At 46.1% G+C, this 13583-nt stretch overlaps 1 protein-coding gene across 1 annotated transcript; it reads right to left on the reverse strand.

Annotated features, from left to right (window-relative positions):
- Window positions 1-9503: 9503 nt before the first annotated feature.
- CCR2 (chemokine (C-C motif) receptor 2) lies at window positions 9504-10616 on the reverse strand. Its single transcript, XM_008582129.1, has one exon. It carries the CDS (start codon window positions 10614-10616, stop codon window positions 9504-9506), a length of 1113 nt encoding a protein of 370 aa, XP_008580351.1.
- Window positions 10617-13583: the final 2967 nt, after the last annotated feature.

Here is a 13583-nt window from a genome sequence, read left to right on the forward strand (position 1 = left end):
GTGTATTGGGCTGAATCACTATAGTCGCTTCATGGGTTTGTTGGGAGGATTTTATGAGGCATCCAGCATTCAGCCCAAACTATACATTCAACAAACAACAGATTCTTAGTAACTCATTCAGTGATCCTTTCTGCTGTGCAAATCGAACATATAGACAGTATAAAAGTAGGAAATGCATGGTTTCTTTTGAAGGAGGGTGGAGTTTAATGAATAAGTGTACTGCAGGGAAAAAAAGAGAAGAGTTTTTTTTTTTTTAAGTTGAGCTTGAAATACACTAGAGAATAAATCTGTGGTCTGAAAGTTTATTCATGGGCTTCCCTCATTAGATTATTTTGTTTTTTTTCTCTGCTCATACAACTGCACAGAGTCTGTTAGAAAACAGAAAGAATTAAAGGATATTAGAGCTAGAAGAATATTTGCATACACCTAGTCAAAAGCCCACATTTTAGTACAAGAAATTAGTGTCCACGAAACAAATGATTTGTACAAGACCTCAGGGCTTGTCAACAGTAAGGCTAAAGGTGAGACAGAATTCTGATTCTCCTAATATTTGCCTCAATCAAAGCCAAGTCAAACCGGCTTTAAATTTAGAGGAGAATTCTATACTTAACCTAAACCACGAGTCCATCTTCCACCCATTTTCCTGCCCTTCCCCATCCCACCACAACTCACACACATGCTCACCACTCAGTACTACTTTTCCCTGTAAACTAAAACAACCAGTTGTCTAAAGGGTTTTAACTATAAGTTCACCTGTGAGCTAAACCTTTTTCCCATCCTTCTCTGGATCAGGTATCCAGTGGGCACACTGGATCCTTAGGGATTTTCACTCTATTCACTATTTTGCAGCCCTCCAAACTAGTAAGCATTTATGAGTGCCTACACTATGCCTTATATACAGGGGACAGAATTCTTCACTCCAAGGATACAACCTATCTGAAGCAAAGAAAAATTTTCAACAACAAATAGGCAACAACTGACAGAAGAATATGGTCGAGGTCAGGATTATATGACAATATTATAGGCAGTCATATTAAGCTCCTCTCTTGGTGGTTGGTGACTTATCTGAAAACCTCAACAGAGATGAGAACACAGAAGAACCACTCCTGAGCCCCTGGGCTTCTGTTACTTCAGCTATAGAATAAGTAGTTTTTGTTTGTGATCTACAGGAAGGCAAAGGAGACCCCAAACAGCAAAACGACATGCCCCAAATCTGTGGAGTCGGGCAACACAGGGGCCTAGCAAATAGCCTCTGTAGTCAGCCTGCCAGGCTTGGAGCCTTTCTCTACCCTCTACTTTCTCACCTGTGTATTGGGCTGAATCACTATAGTCGCTTCATGGGTTTGTTGGGAGGATTTTATGAGGCATCCAGCATTCAGCCCAAACTATACATTCAACAAACAACAGATTCTTAGTAACTCATTCAGTGATCCTTTCTTAGAGAGAGTTTATTTTATAAAATTCTAACAAAATTAGTTTCCTGGACTCCTTGTCTAGAGTAGATTAGTATCAGCAAACTAGAAACTAAAAAGGTGCTTGGAGAATAGAAAAATGACTCCCAAAGCCAGAAAAGTACAGAAATAGCCCAGCAATCAAGAACCACCCTGTGTAGGGGCATATGTCTGTGTTACAACAGAGCTCAACAACTGGTAATCACAAGAGGGACAGTGAATCATCAAGAAAGTGTTCAAGTTCATCCCATATGTGCAATTTTAAAGGCCATGATTAAGAACTGTAGTCAGGCTGCTGGGTTTAAACCCCAGCCTCACTATTTACTATTTGACTCCGAAAAAGTTATTGAATCTCTCTAAGCCTTAATTTTCTTATTTGTAAAATGGGGGGTTACACTTTTTAATTAATTGTTCTCACACATGTACCATTTTGCATGTGACTCCTTTTTTTTTCCTCTAAAGGTTAGAGTATAGGCATTTCCCATGTTATGAAAAATCATTTTATAAATACTCATACAGTTTTTTAGTTGTTATTTTTATTGAGGTCTAACTTACATGCAGCACTGATCTTGGTTGTACAGCTTGGTGAGTTTTAATAATACATACGCCCATGTCACCACCACCCCGATCAAGATGAGAAGGAACGTCCTTATCACTCTGGAAGGTGCCCATTGCCCCACCCAGAGGTAAGGGCCACTTTGACTTCCTATGGATTAAATGAACCTGTTTTTTAACTTCATGTAAATGGAATCGCAGACGCTGTTCTCTTTCCTGTCTGTCTTCTCTCGTTCAACATAAAACCATTAACCATATGTAACAGAGTGCTATTATTAGATGGTTGGCTTTTTCCATTGTTCACTGGCACGAACAGTGTTGTATTGCTTGTCCCTGTCAGGGCTCTGATATCCCTGTCAAGGAGGAAGCTCCTAGAGTCCCAAAGCTACCTTCACCAGGAGAGCCAGATAACCCCCATGGTCATCACAGATATAGGAAGAATCCACTTCCAGCTCCAGTGTCACACTTTGTCACCTTCATGCCCCAGTTCTGTGACTCCCAGCATCCCTTGTGGAGATGACCTCTTCACTCTGCCTCAGACACCTGTCATGGTGGGTTGGGAGGTTATCATGCTGTTCTCTCCATTGTTGTCTTGTCCTCTAGATCCTTCCCAGGATAACCATTTCACCAGCCCATGCACCACATCCCCCTGTGCTCTGTGCAAACCATCAAACCAAGTGGACATGTGCAGGCTGTCCTCACTTCGTTAGATATGCCCATATATGGTGGAAGCCCTTACTTAGCCTCCCAGTGTGCTTGGCTCTTATTCTCATATGCATCGCATTCAGACTCCCCTTGAGAAACGTTCTTGCATCAGTTTGTCACTCTTGACTCCACGCCCATGCTGGAGGGTGTCTCAGGCCAGCCCTCCTTTTCAGACATTGGCCAGCCTTTAAACAGCTGTTGTGTGTCTAGTCACCGCGCTCCTGCTCCGAGGGTTGCTTCGCTCTCCTTGCCCACGCCGTCTCCAGACCATGCACTCAGAGCACCATCAATAGGATGTCAGAATGTTGATTCTTCCCCTCGGGTTTAAAGGGCAAACTAAATGAGCACAGTGAGCTAAAACCCTGCCACACAGCAGCTCCTTTGAAAATACCTGGGGCTTGAGTTGACTTTAGGTCAATATCAGTCAACAGTGTGATGGGCTGTAAAAATAGCAAATGAATCTTTTATTTTTAAAAATGATTGTCTAATTATAAAACCAACATATGGTCATTGTGTGAAATTGGAAGAAAAAGAAAAATAGAAATTAGGAAAAGTTAGGCAGGCATATTCTCACAATCTCAAAACAATCCCTTTTAACACATGACATGTTTCAATTCTGACCTTTTCCCATCTACACTTTTTAATTAATTGTTCTCACACATGTACCATTTTGCATGTGACTCCTTTTTTTTTCCTCTAAAGGTTAGAGTATAGGCATTTCCCATGTTATGAAAAATCATTTTATAAATACTCATACAGTTTTTTAGTTGTTATTTTTATTGAGGTCTAACTTACATGCAGCACTGATCTTGGTTGTACAGCTTGGTGAGTTTTAATAATACATACGCCCATGTCACCACCACCCCGATCAAGATGAGAAGGAACGTCCTTATCACTCTGGAAGGTGCCCATTGCCCCACCCAGAGGTAAGGGCCACTTTGACTTCCTATGGATTAAATGAACCTGTTTTTTAACTTCATGTAAATGGAATCGCAGACGCTGTTCTCTTTCCTGTCTGTCTTCTCTCGTTCAACATAAAACCATTAACCATATGTAACAGAGTGCTATTATTAGATGGTTGGCTTTTTCCATTGTTCACTGGCACGAACAGTGTTGTATTGCTTGTCCCTGTCAGGGCTCTGATATCCCTGTCAAGGAGGAAGCTCCTAGAGTCCCAAAGCTACCTTCACCAGGAGAGCCAGATAACCCCCATGGTCATCACAGATATAGGAAGAATCCACTTCCAGCTCCAGTGTCACACTTTGTCACCTTCATGCCCCAGTTCTGTGACTCCCAGCATCCCTTGTGGAGATGACCTCTTCACTCTGCCTCAGACACCTGTCATGGTGGGTTGGGAGGTTATCATGCTGTTCTCTCCATTGTTGTCTTGTCCTCTAGATCCTTCCCAGGATAACCATTTCACCAGCCCATGCACCACATCCCCCTGTGCTCTGTGCAAACCATCAAACCAAGTGGACATGTGCAGGCTGTCCTCACTTCGTTAGATATGCCCATATATGGTGGAAGCCCTTACTTAGCTCAGCTGGGAAGTCTGCTGCATGTGTTTTGAGTATGTCTTTCAGATCAGTGGCCAGACATGTGGCTGATGAAATATTAGGTGCTGTGACAGAAGTCTAATGTACCAATTCAGGTGTACAATAGCCCCACTGTGATCTTAAGTGGGTTAGATCACATCCGCAGCTCTGTGCACAACAGGATATTTCATAGGACTTTTCTGGTTGCCCTGCAGCTGGCAACTAGGGGCTAAGGCTGAGGGCAAAGAAGTGTTAAGTACCCCACAGTTCTGAACAAAACCACTGACACCTGGGACAGACACTTCCCCCAGGGCTTACTAAGAGGTGACATCCTTAGTAACCCCCCCCACCCCCTTCAATCACTCCAACTCCTTCCACCACAGTCTGTATAAGGGGGCAAATTATGGGAGGAAGGGGTTGCAGAAGTGGGTGGGATTGATGGGGAGGAATGTGGGGATTCCTCTCTTCAAAGCCAAGGGAGGGATCTCTGAGAGAATCATGTGAGGACTTGGGGCTTGCAAAGGGGAGGCCAGTATCCCAGGTGGGGCCCCACTAGGCAGCAGACGAGCTGAGCAGGGGCGGAAGGATTACAGAGGTGACAGGGTGGACACAGGGTGTGGCAGGAGGCAGCGAGGATGTCCCAAGGATGCGAGAGTGCCCCTGAGTCAAGTGGTTACCATAGGAGGTGACTGGGCTAGACCTGTCACACTAGGTCTCACTTTCTGAGTGAGGTGACCCCAGCACCCAGGAAAAGATGGGCTGGAAGAAGACTAGTTAAAGAGTGATCCTGCACGTCTAAGAAGTGGCAGTGGGGAGTCCCCACCCTCTTTAGGCCTCTGGTGTGACTACCATCAGTGCCTGCTACTTTGGCATGTTGGCCAACATGGAGTAGACTGTGGCAGTGGCCAGTTAGATAAAGACATATCTGCCCTTTTTCCTACCCCCTGCGCCTCTTCTCAACGTTAGTCCATGCATAGAAGAGGGAGGCACAAGACGGCTCCCCAAGGCAGACCAAAGCCAAGGGCTATGGAGGCTGGAGCAGGAGGGAGCATAGAGGACAGCACACCTCTAGGCGGAGCCCTCCAGAACCCAGTCACCTGAAGGCCTCATGCAAACAATGATTGGAGAGGAGTAACATAATTTCATGTTGTGGACTGATTACATTCGATGTATTCTAGGGAACAGTACAAAACAGGACACTATTCAATGTCCTAACCTTTCCTTGCTAGGCTGCTGAGCTGGCAGAGCTTCTGGGGTCATGGGAGGAGGAGGCCTTTCCAGCACTGTCCTCGGCTTGGATGTCACCACGCCTCCAGGCTGGGGCCACCAAGGCTGCGTACTCTTCATTTACACACACACTCACACTTTCCCAAACCAAATCAGCCATGTCCAGAGTAGTTTCTCACCTCAGTTGCTGCAGACCCCTAGGGCCAGTCCCCTGCCCTCCATTCATGTGCTGCCTTGCAGAGGTCAGCTCACCAGTCTCACCTCTTCTCTTCCCTCACGATGTGTTTCCCGGGAGGGCCCTTTCCTGCTGGCTAATCTCACCCAAGGCCATTTCAATTTGTCAGGAAAGTTTTTATAATGAGAAAAAGTAAAAGAGGAAGTATGGGGTCTTGATGGCTTACTTCCCAGAGGCTGCAAGGCCTCTCCGCAAAATGCTCAAACCTCTTCAGCTGCCTTGAGCAGCACAGATCATTTTTATAATGAGAAAAAGTAAAAGAGGAAGTATGGGGTCTTGATGGCTTACTTCCCAGAGGTTGCAAGGCCTCTCCGCAAAATGCTCAAACCTCTTCAGCTGCCTTGAGCAGCACAGATCAAAGGGGATGGCATGGACTGGGCTATGTCAAGCCCTATCCTCCACCAAAACAATCTTAAGACACCACCCCTTTCTTTACATTACATCCACTTAAGCAGGCCACTCGGGGAGACCTGAGGGTGCCACGTCTAGAAGTGGAGATGGCCGGTGACTTTCCAATGGCAGTTTGTTCAGCAGAAACAGAATCCTGCCATAGCTATTATTACCGTGCGGCAGGATGATCGTTGAGTTAGTCATTCTGTCCTCTGGGCTCTCAAAAAATTTCACTCATACCTCTATTCCCGTGCTCTGCACAGCGCGTTGTGACTAGATCTACTCCATTCTCAACCCTCCCCCTATCAGCAGGCCCAGGACCTGGAGGGACTTTGAGGTCTAAAGGGCCTGGACATTAACACCCGTCTTTATGTTCCTGATCCAGTCTGACCACATGATAGACCTCCGGGGTGCTTGTCATATTGAATTCCATGATGGAAAAACAAATGGACACTTTCCAGATTTTATTTATGAAGTTGCTATATACCGTATGTATTAATCAGCTTTTGTGCTTCTTAAACAGCCCCCCAAACTCAGTGGCTTGTCACAGCAGACATGGACTTCTTGATACTGTTGCTTGTGGCTCCGCCCCGGTCTTCTCCCTCCCCAGGGGTCGTAGCCTGAGGGGGTGTGAGTTGGGACAACTTTCCTGTGGCTGAGAAGAGGCTCAGCCCAGCCACTTTCAAGACTCTGCTTAGACGAGGCACATGTCCCTTCTGCTCTCATTCCTGCAGCCCAGCCAGCTGTGTGGGGGTGGGGGTGAGGCCTGTAGGGCACACAGTAGGGCACACTGCGAGTCACACCAAAAGGGCAGGTGTGTGGAATCACAGAGGGGAAGCAGCAAAAAGTCGTAAACAGAACACAGTCTAGCACACCACAGCATAACAAAACAGACAGATTTTTATTTTTTGACAATACAGTTAGAACGTTGATTTATTTTCCAAATTGCAGTTTTTTAAAAAACAATGTTTACATTTCATCATCAAAATAAAATCGTATGCATACATTAAAATGATACAAATATCTGAAGGTGAAGCTTCCCCCTGCCCCACTTCTTCCTGAAACCTTCTCTAACCAGGTGGCAAGTGGAACCGTAGTAACTCGTAGCTCCCAAGTTGCCTGGTTCCAGGGACCAGTGTTTCTTGCTTGCATTAGATCAGAAATGCACCGGACAACATGCGGGAACATAACTTGGCTCCACTAAGAGGAAAGCCTTTGCTTACTTAGTGAGCTCCTCCAACTCCCCTTCATTTAAGTAGGGTTTAAAATCTTTGATTAAGGGCCAGCTTGATCTAGGAGTTCCCACTGGCCACATAGGGGGCAATTTGAGTATCAACAGGGACATCTGCAAAGTACTGAAGCCCTCAAATTTGATTAAGTCCTATCTTCATGACACACACACACACGCACACACACACACACGTGCGCACACACACATGCGCACACACACACACATGCACGCACACACACACATGCGCGCACACACACACGCAGCCCTCAAATTTGATTAAGTCCTATCTTCATGACACACACACACACGCACACACACACACACACGTGCGCGCACACACACACACATGCACGCACACACACACATGCGTGCACACACACACACGCACACACACACACACACACACACACACACACACGGTTTCTGGCAGCAAGCCTAAGAGAATGGAGACCCAGTTGAGATGATAGCTATGAAGCGTGTGCTACAACACCACAGGCTGGAAGCCCACAGATCACAGACCTCCAGCTCCCTGCTGATCAACAACCACTTGTGTTGACTCAGCAGTGTCCCCCAATGCTACATGCTCCAAACTTTTAAGCTCAAAGCCAGACTTGCCTCATGACTAATACGGTATTTTCAGGCTTGGCATGACAGTAACTCTTAAAATAATACTTCACCACATTTGCAAGTTACAGTTTTCAGCTTTAATTTTATTTTTCCTATTTTATTTTATTTTGTAAATGTCTGAACTCTATGCCTGTATCCAAAAATGAGGTGCTGGAAGATAGTTTACAAAACAGCTTTTCCCAGCACATCTAGAGTCTTCCTTGTCCAGGCCCACCCTGACTGGTAATTTAGACATCGAGATTCACGGGCTGGATGTATGACTTTCAAAGCAGAGGCTCCTGTCACTTTTGTCTCCAGGCTCCTTCTCTGCCCCAAGGACACACCCCAGGGCCTCCACCCATTGATTTTCCTCTCCCATGACCATCGAGAGTTGTTGTTATGCAGTTTCCTTCACATTCTCCGCAGGTCAACTCTCCTGGACCCCACAAACTGGTTTCTGGAGAAGGGCAGCCCGATAGCCAAGGAGTGATGGGACAAAGGCTGTGGGAAAATAGGGGCAAGAGCAGCGGGAAGGTGGGGGACAGCAACAAGGAAACAACCAGCTCGGACGCAGACAGGAGGCCCTTCCAGGGTTCCCACGCATCCGTCCTGCCTCTCCTCCTGGTGGATTCTGGAAACATCCCTGTGGTGGTTCCACAACATCCCCTGTCCTCTTGCTGCAGACCCTCCACTCCTGATGGAGCAAGTCATTATTCTCCACCCCCTTCTCATAATTGTTGCTTCCAAACTTCTCCTTTCCCTGGAAAGACCAAACAAGAGCTTTTCTTTTTTTTTTTTTTAGCTCATCATAGATAATGCATATTTTATGCACAAAAATTTTCTAAATTTTCATATAAGGGATGTGGCCTAATAAGCATGTGAATAACAGAGCATGCTATTTAGTAGATTTCAAATGTAGGGTGTGTGGTTGTCGTAGATTAGCCGTAACAAAGCAAAAATGTGCCATTCAGTTACGCAAAAGAGGATCATTGGACCCAACAAAGCTCCTGAAATGTGATTACAGTTCCCACATCCTCCATGACCTGGTGAAGCCTTCAGTGTTAAATATGGGCGGGAGATGGGCCAAGGCCAGTACCACTTGCTTGCTGAAGCACGAGCCCCTTGGTCACGTTCGTCTCTGTCCAGGTGCAGCCACGGTCCCGTCTCCTTCTCCACGGGGCCTGACCCACTCACTCTCACTCCTGAGCATCCCACTCCTGTCTTCCCACCGCCAGCTGGGCCCTTGGTTATCAGAGATGGATAGAACCAGAGACTGAGTGATGAAAAGGTGAAGCCTGGAAAAGGAGCATCGGCACGAGGCGATGAGCATTTCCCAGGAACTGAGAGGAGCTTGTTGAACAGTCAATGTCTCACCCTACAGTAGTTCTGGAATATTCCTGAGCAAATGTTGGTTATGCAAGGAGTGACCTAAGTCTGTCTTGGTCCACACAACTGTGAGGTTTCTGGGCCCCTGTTTTGCAGATTTTTATTCTTCAACCAACCTTTGAGGCTTGTTATTATATACAGATTGTTGTCTTCCTTTAAAAATAGGCAAGCTTCTACTCAATTTACAAACCAGCTGAGACTTCCTGCTCCCCGGTGGAATGGGTGTACGTTGAACTCACTCGATCTGCTGTCTCCCCATAGAAAACTGGACATTGTTTGCAGAGGCGTTTGGCGATGTGCTTTCGGAAAAACATGGAGAGGTACCTTCTGAACTTCTCCCCAACGAAAGCGTAGATGACAGGGTTGATGCAGCAGTGTGTCATCCCAAGAGTCTCCGTCACCTGCATGGCTTGGTCCAGTTGACTGGTGCTCTCACAGTTACTCAGACCAAAGAATTCCTGGAAGGTGCTCAGGCAGAGGACGATGTTGTAGGGAGCCCAGAAAAGAAAGTAAACAATCATAATGACAAAGATGAGCCTCACAGCCTTGTGCCTCTTCCTCTCATTTCGACACCGAAGCAGGGTTCTCAGGATTCCCGAGTAGCAGATGACCATGACAAGCACGGGCAGGACCAGGCTCAAGATGTTCCTCATTACTGTATGGAAATTCTTCCATTCTAGTGGATAATTAGGGCCGCAGGAGTAATGAAAACCTTCTTTTTGAGATATGGTAAAGATGATTCCTGGGAGAGAGGCAAACACAGCCACCACCCAGGTGACCCCGCTTGTCACTACTCCAAAGGTGACTGTCCTGGCTTTTAAAGCAAACACAGCATGGACGATAGCCAGGTACCTATCAATCGTCAGGAGGATGATGAAGAAGATTCCGCCAAAATAACCGATGTGATACAGCCCTGTGAATACTTTACACATCGCACCCCCAAAGACCCACTCATCTGCAGCAGAGTGAGCCCACAGTGGGAGAGTGAGAAGGAAAAGCAGGTCAGCGATGGCCAAATTGAGCAGGTAGATGTCACTCATGCTCTTCAGCTTTTTGTACTTTATCAAGATGAACACGACCAGCATGTTGCCCACAAGCCCGAAGGTGAACACCAGCGAGTAGAGCGGAGGCAGGAGCTGGGCTCCGATCTGCTTCACGTCATATTTATGACAAGGCGCACTGTACTCATAGTCATAACTGGTGGTGGATTCTCCACCATTCCCGTTGACATTTCTTATAAGCAGAGAACGAGGCGTGGACAGCAAGCTGTGGATGAACCTGTCCTTGTCATCCATCTTCCTCTGTTTTGTAAACAAAGAGTGAAACGATGACCACACAGCATAAACACCACAATCCCCGACCTTCAAAATATCCCTGCCCTGCTCTAGCAGCTTCCCAGTCTCTGGTCCTCCTTCTCAGCCGTCTCCTTGAGAGCAAGTGTGCCAGTTCATCACTTCCCTTATTTTCTTAGTATCAGACACCAGTCATCCACCCAACAGCCATTTCCCAACACCCTCTGTCTTCCCCAGTGAGCCCAGTTCTCATCATAAGGCCAAAAATGCTGGACATGTGCATTCTCTACCTCCCTTGTGGATGGTGACCAGTCCTGGACAGTAATAAGTAAGGGGTTTGCTAGGGGCCTTCTAGGAAGGCTCTTCCCTGCTAAGAGAGACACAGCAGAGCCCCCACCTGTCCCTTCTGCATTTGCAGCTTGTGCTGTGAGGGCTTGGTGCTTAGACCATAAATGAAAGACCCAGAGAACGGGAGAGGTCAAGCAGAGTCCCAACATCACCAAGTCCCAAACCACCCTTGAACTGCTCATCTTCTGACTTCTTGTTACTTGAAAAAATAAGCCATTTTGAATTGCTTTTTCTGTTACTTGTAGACAACAGAGTTCTAACTGATAACCCTCTCAACTTTCTGCCTCCATCACTTTGCCAAACTTCTCTTGCCAAGCTTGCAATGATAACCCCATTTTCCAATGCCCCAGCTTTGTTCACGTGTCAGCCTCATTGGTCCTTCTGCTGACTTCTTCATTTAAAGCTCTTTCTGGCTTCCAGGAGGGATCTCCTGTCTGACCCCTTGTCATTAACGTCCTCTGTTGTCATGTCCTTCCCCCGCCCACACCTTAAGAGTTCACAGCCACCATACTCTGCTCTCACCTCTTCCATCTCTTGCCTCTTAGTTCTTGCTCCAAAGTTCTCCCTGAATTGTGCTGTCTGATTTCAGTGTTCTAACTCCCCTGGATGCTGATGCTTCCCAAAGCTCTGTCTTCAAGGTCCCCCTTTCTCCTCAGCCTTAGACTTGATTTTTCTATTCCCTACTGCACATCTCCCCATGGATTTATTCACTTAACCAATATTTACTGAGCATCTGCTATAAACCGTACTCTGTTTTAGGCCCTAAAGATATAGCAGTGAACAAAGAGGGCAGCAGGCAGGCACCTCAAATTCAACCCACCCCTCCTGAGCATCCCCTAAAATGTTCTCCAGCCTATAGATTCCTTATCTAGGTCGTCATTTACTCCACTGCCTAAGAAGCAAGATTTGGCATTACCCTGTGTCCCCTCCTCTTCAGAAAATTCGGAGCTAGCCTTGGAGCCATACAGACCTGGATTCGAATCTTGCCTCCAACTTACAAGCTGTGTTATTTGCAGCCAATGACTTCTTTAGTGATTGTTTCAGTATCAGTTTCTTTATGTATAAAGTATTAACTGCACTGAGTTGCTGTGAAGAGCAATAGAGACTAGGACTTAGCACAGCATCTGGTGCAGAGAAACACTCGGCGTTACTGTTATTATTATTATCATGTCATATGAATTCTGCTTCCTAAGTGCCTCTCTGATTCATCCCTTCTGCTCCTCTCTCTCCTGCCACTTGCTTGCCTCAAGCTCCTTACTTCTTGCTTTGTTGTGGTCTTTCCTTTGCCTGTGGCTTGTCTCTAGCCACGTTCCCTTGCACTGTGTTCTCTCAAGTTGAAATTGGGTAATGGGTTTCTTAGCTTAAAGCCTCCAGGAGCCCATGACTTTTATGTGGTGGGACCTCAAAGGTAGTGCCCAGACATCATGTCTTTTCCCAGCTCCCTTCTTCTCAGCTTCACCTTTTCAAATCCCAAATCCTGTGCTGCAGCTACAGTCATCTTCTCTCCATTTCCCCCAAACTCACCTCTTCCTTCATGCTTCAGAGGCTTTGCATATGTATGTCCCTCTGCCTAGCATGGCATCCTTCAATACCACCTGCTCAGATTCCCTTTCTTTGTGAAGCCTAATCTGCATCCTCTGACAAATCCCTCTTCTCTCCCAATGCTGCATGTGCCTAGAGAAGCAATTATCATGTTATCTTCTACAGATTGTGCTCCTCCAGGTCAAGGACTGGACAGCATTTCTATGTCCAGCTCTTGTGATAGCACCTGACTAAAGGAGGCACCAATAAATGTTTGCTGGATGAGTGCATAAAACTTTTTACAATAATAAGAATGATAAAACCTAACATCTCTAGGGCTCGATTCTCAAGATACTGTTATTTTCTGGTAATGACTGTGAATTTGTTTTCATCCATCTATGCACCTCATCTTTCTGTTTCTCTTGTGATTGACACATTTCACATCACTGAGTCAGATTCTTGAAATCTGCAGGAACTAAATAGACCTCTGTCAAGATTGGGGAAAAAATGCATCCACCTAAAGAATTACAACTGTGATCGTTACTTGACCTGAGTCAGATTCTTGAAATCTGCAGGAACTAAATAGACCTCTGTCAAGATTGGGGAAAAAAATGCATCCACCTAAAGAATTACAACTGTGATCATTACTTGAGTGCTCCAGAAGCTCCAGGAGCTATGTTAAATACTGTACACACATGAATTTAATTATTACAACCACTAGCTGGCACCTAGCTCCTACTACAGCAGACAGTCAGCATGGTGGCTAAAATGTGCTGTCCAGGTGTCATTTCAAGCATCAGGACATATTATCCAGAGCTGTTAGCAAGCTGCCTCTCAGGAAAATACATTCCTCACTTCAGCCTCTGTGCACCGGCTGAGTTGAGGCAAGAGGCACATTTTGGTTCAGGGTCTGAACTGTCCCATTTGTGGACTAGAGGGGGAAAAATTTCAGGGTAGAAAGTTCCAGCTCTTTAAAGCCCTTGGGTGCTTGGAGGGGTAACTGAGCAGAGAGGTTGTTCTTCTTTTCTTTGCTGTCCACTCTCTTATATCACGTGGCCCCCAGAGGTGTCTCCCCCTGCTGCATGCTGCTCTTTCACATTG

Source organism: Galeopterus variegatus, unplaced genomic scaffold, assembly GCF_000696425.1.
Source record: "Galeopterus variegatus unplaced genomic scaffold, G_variegatus-3.0.2 Scaffold2523, whole genome shotgun sequence".
Classification (NCBI taxonomy): Eukaryota; Metazoa; Chordata; class Mammalia; order Dermoptera; family Cynocephalidae; genus Galeopterus; species Galeopterus variegatus.

Bases quoted from the DNA above. Each gene is read 5' to 3' on its own strand.
- CCR2 (XM_008582129.1), bottom strand. From the start codon at position 10,616: ATGGATGACAAGGACAGGTTCATCCACAGCTTGCTGTCCACGCCTCGT.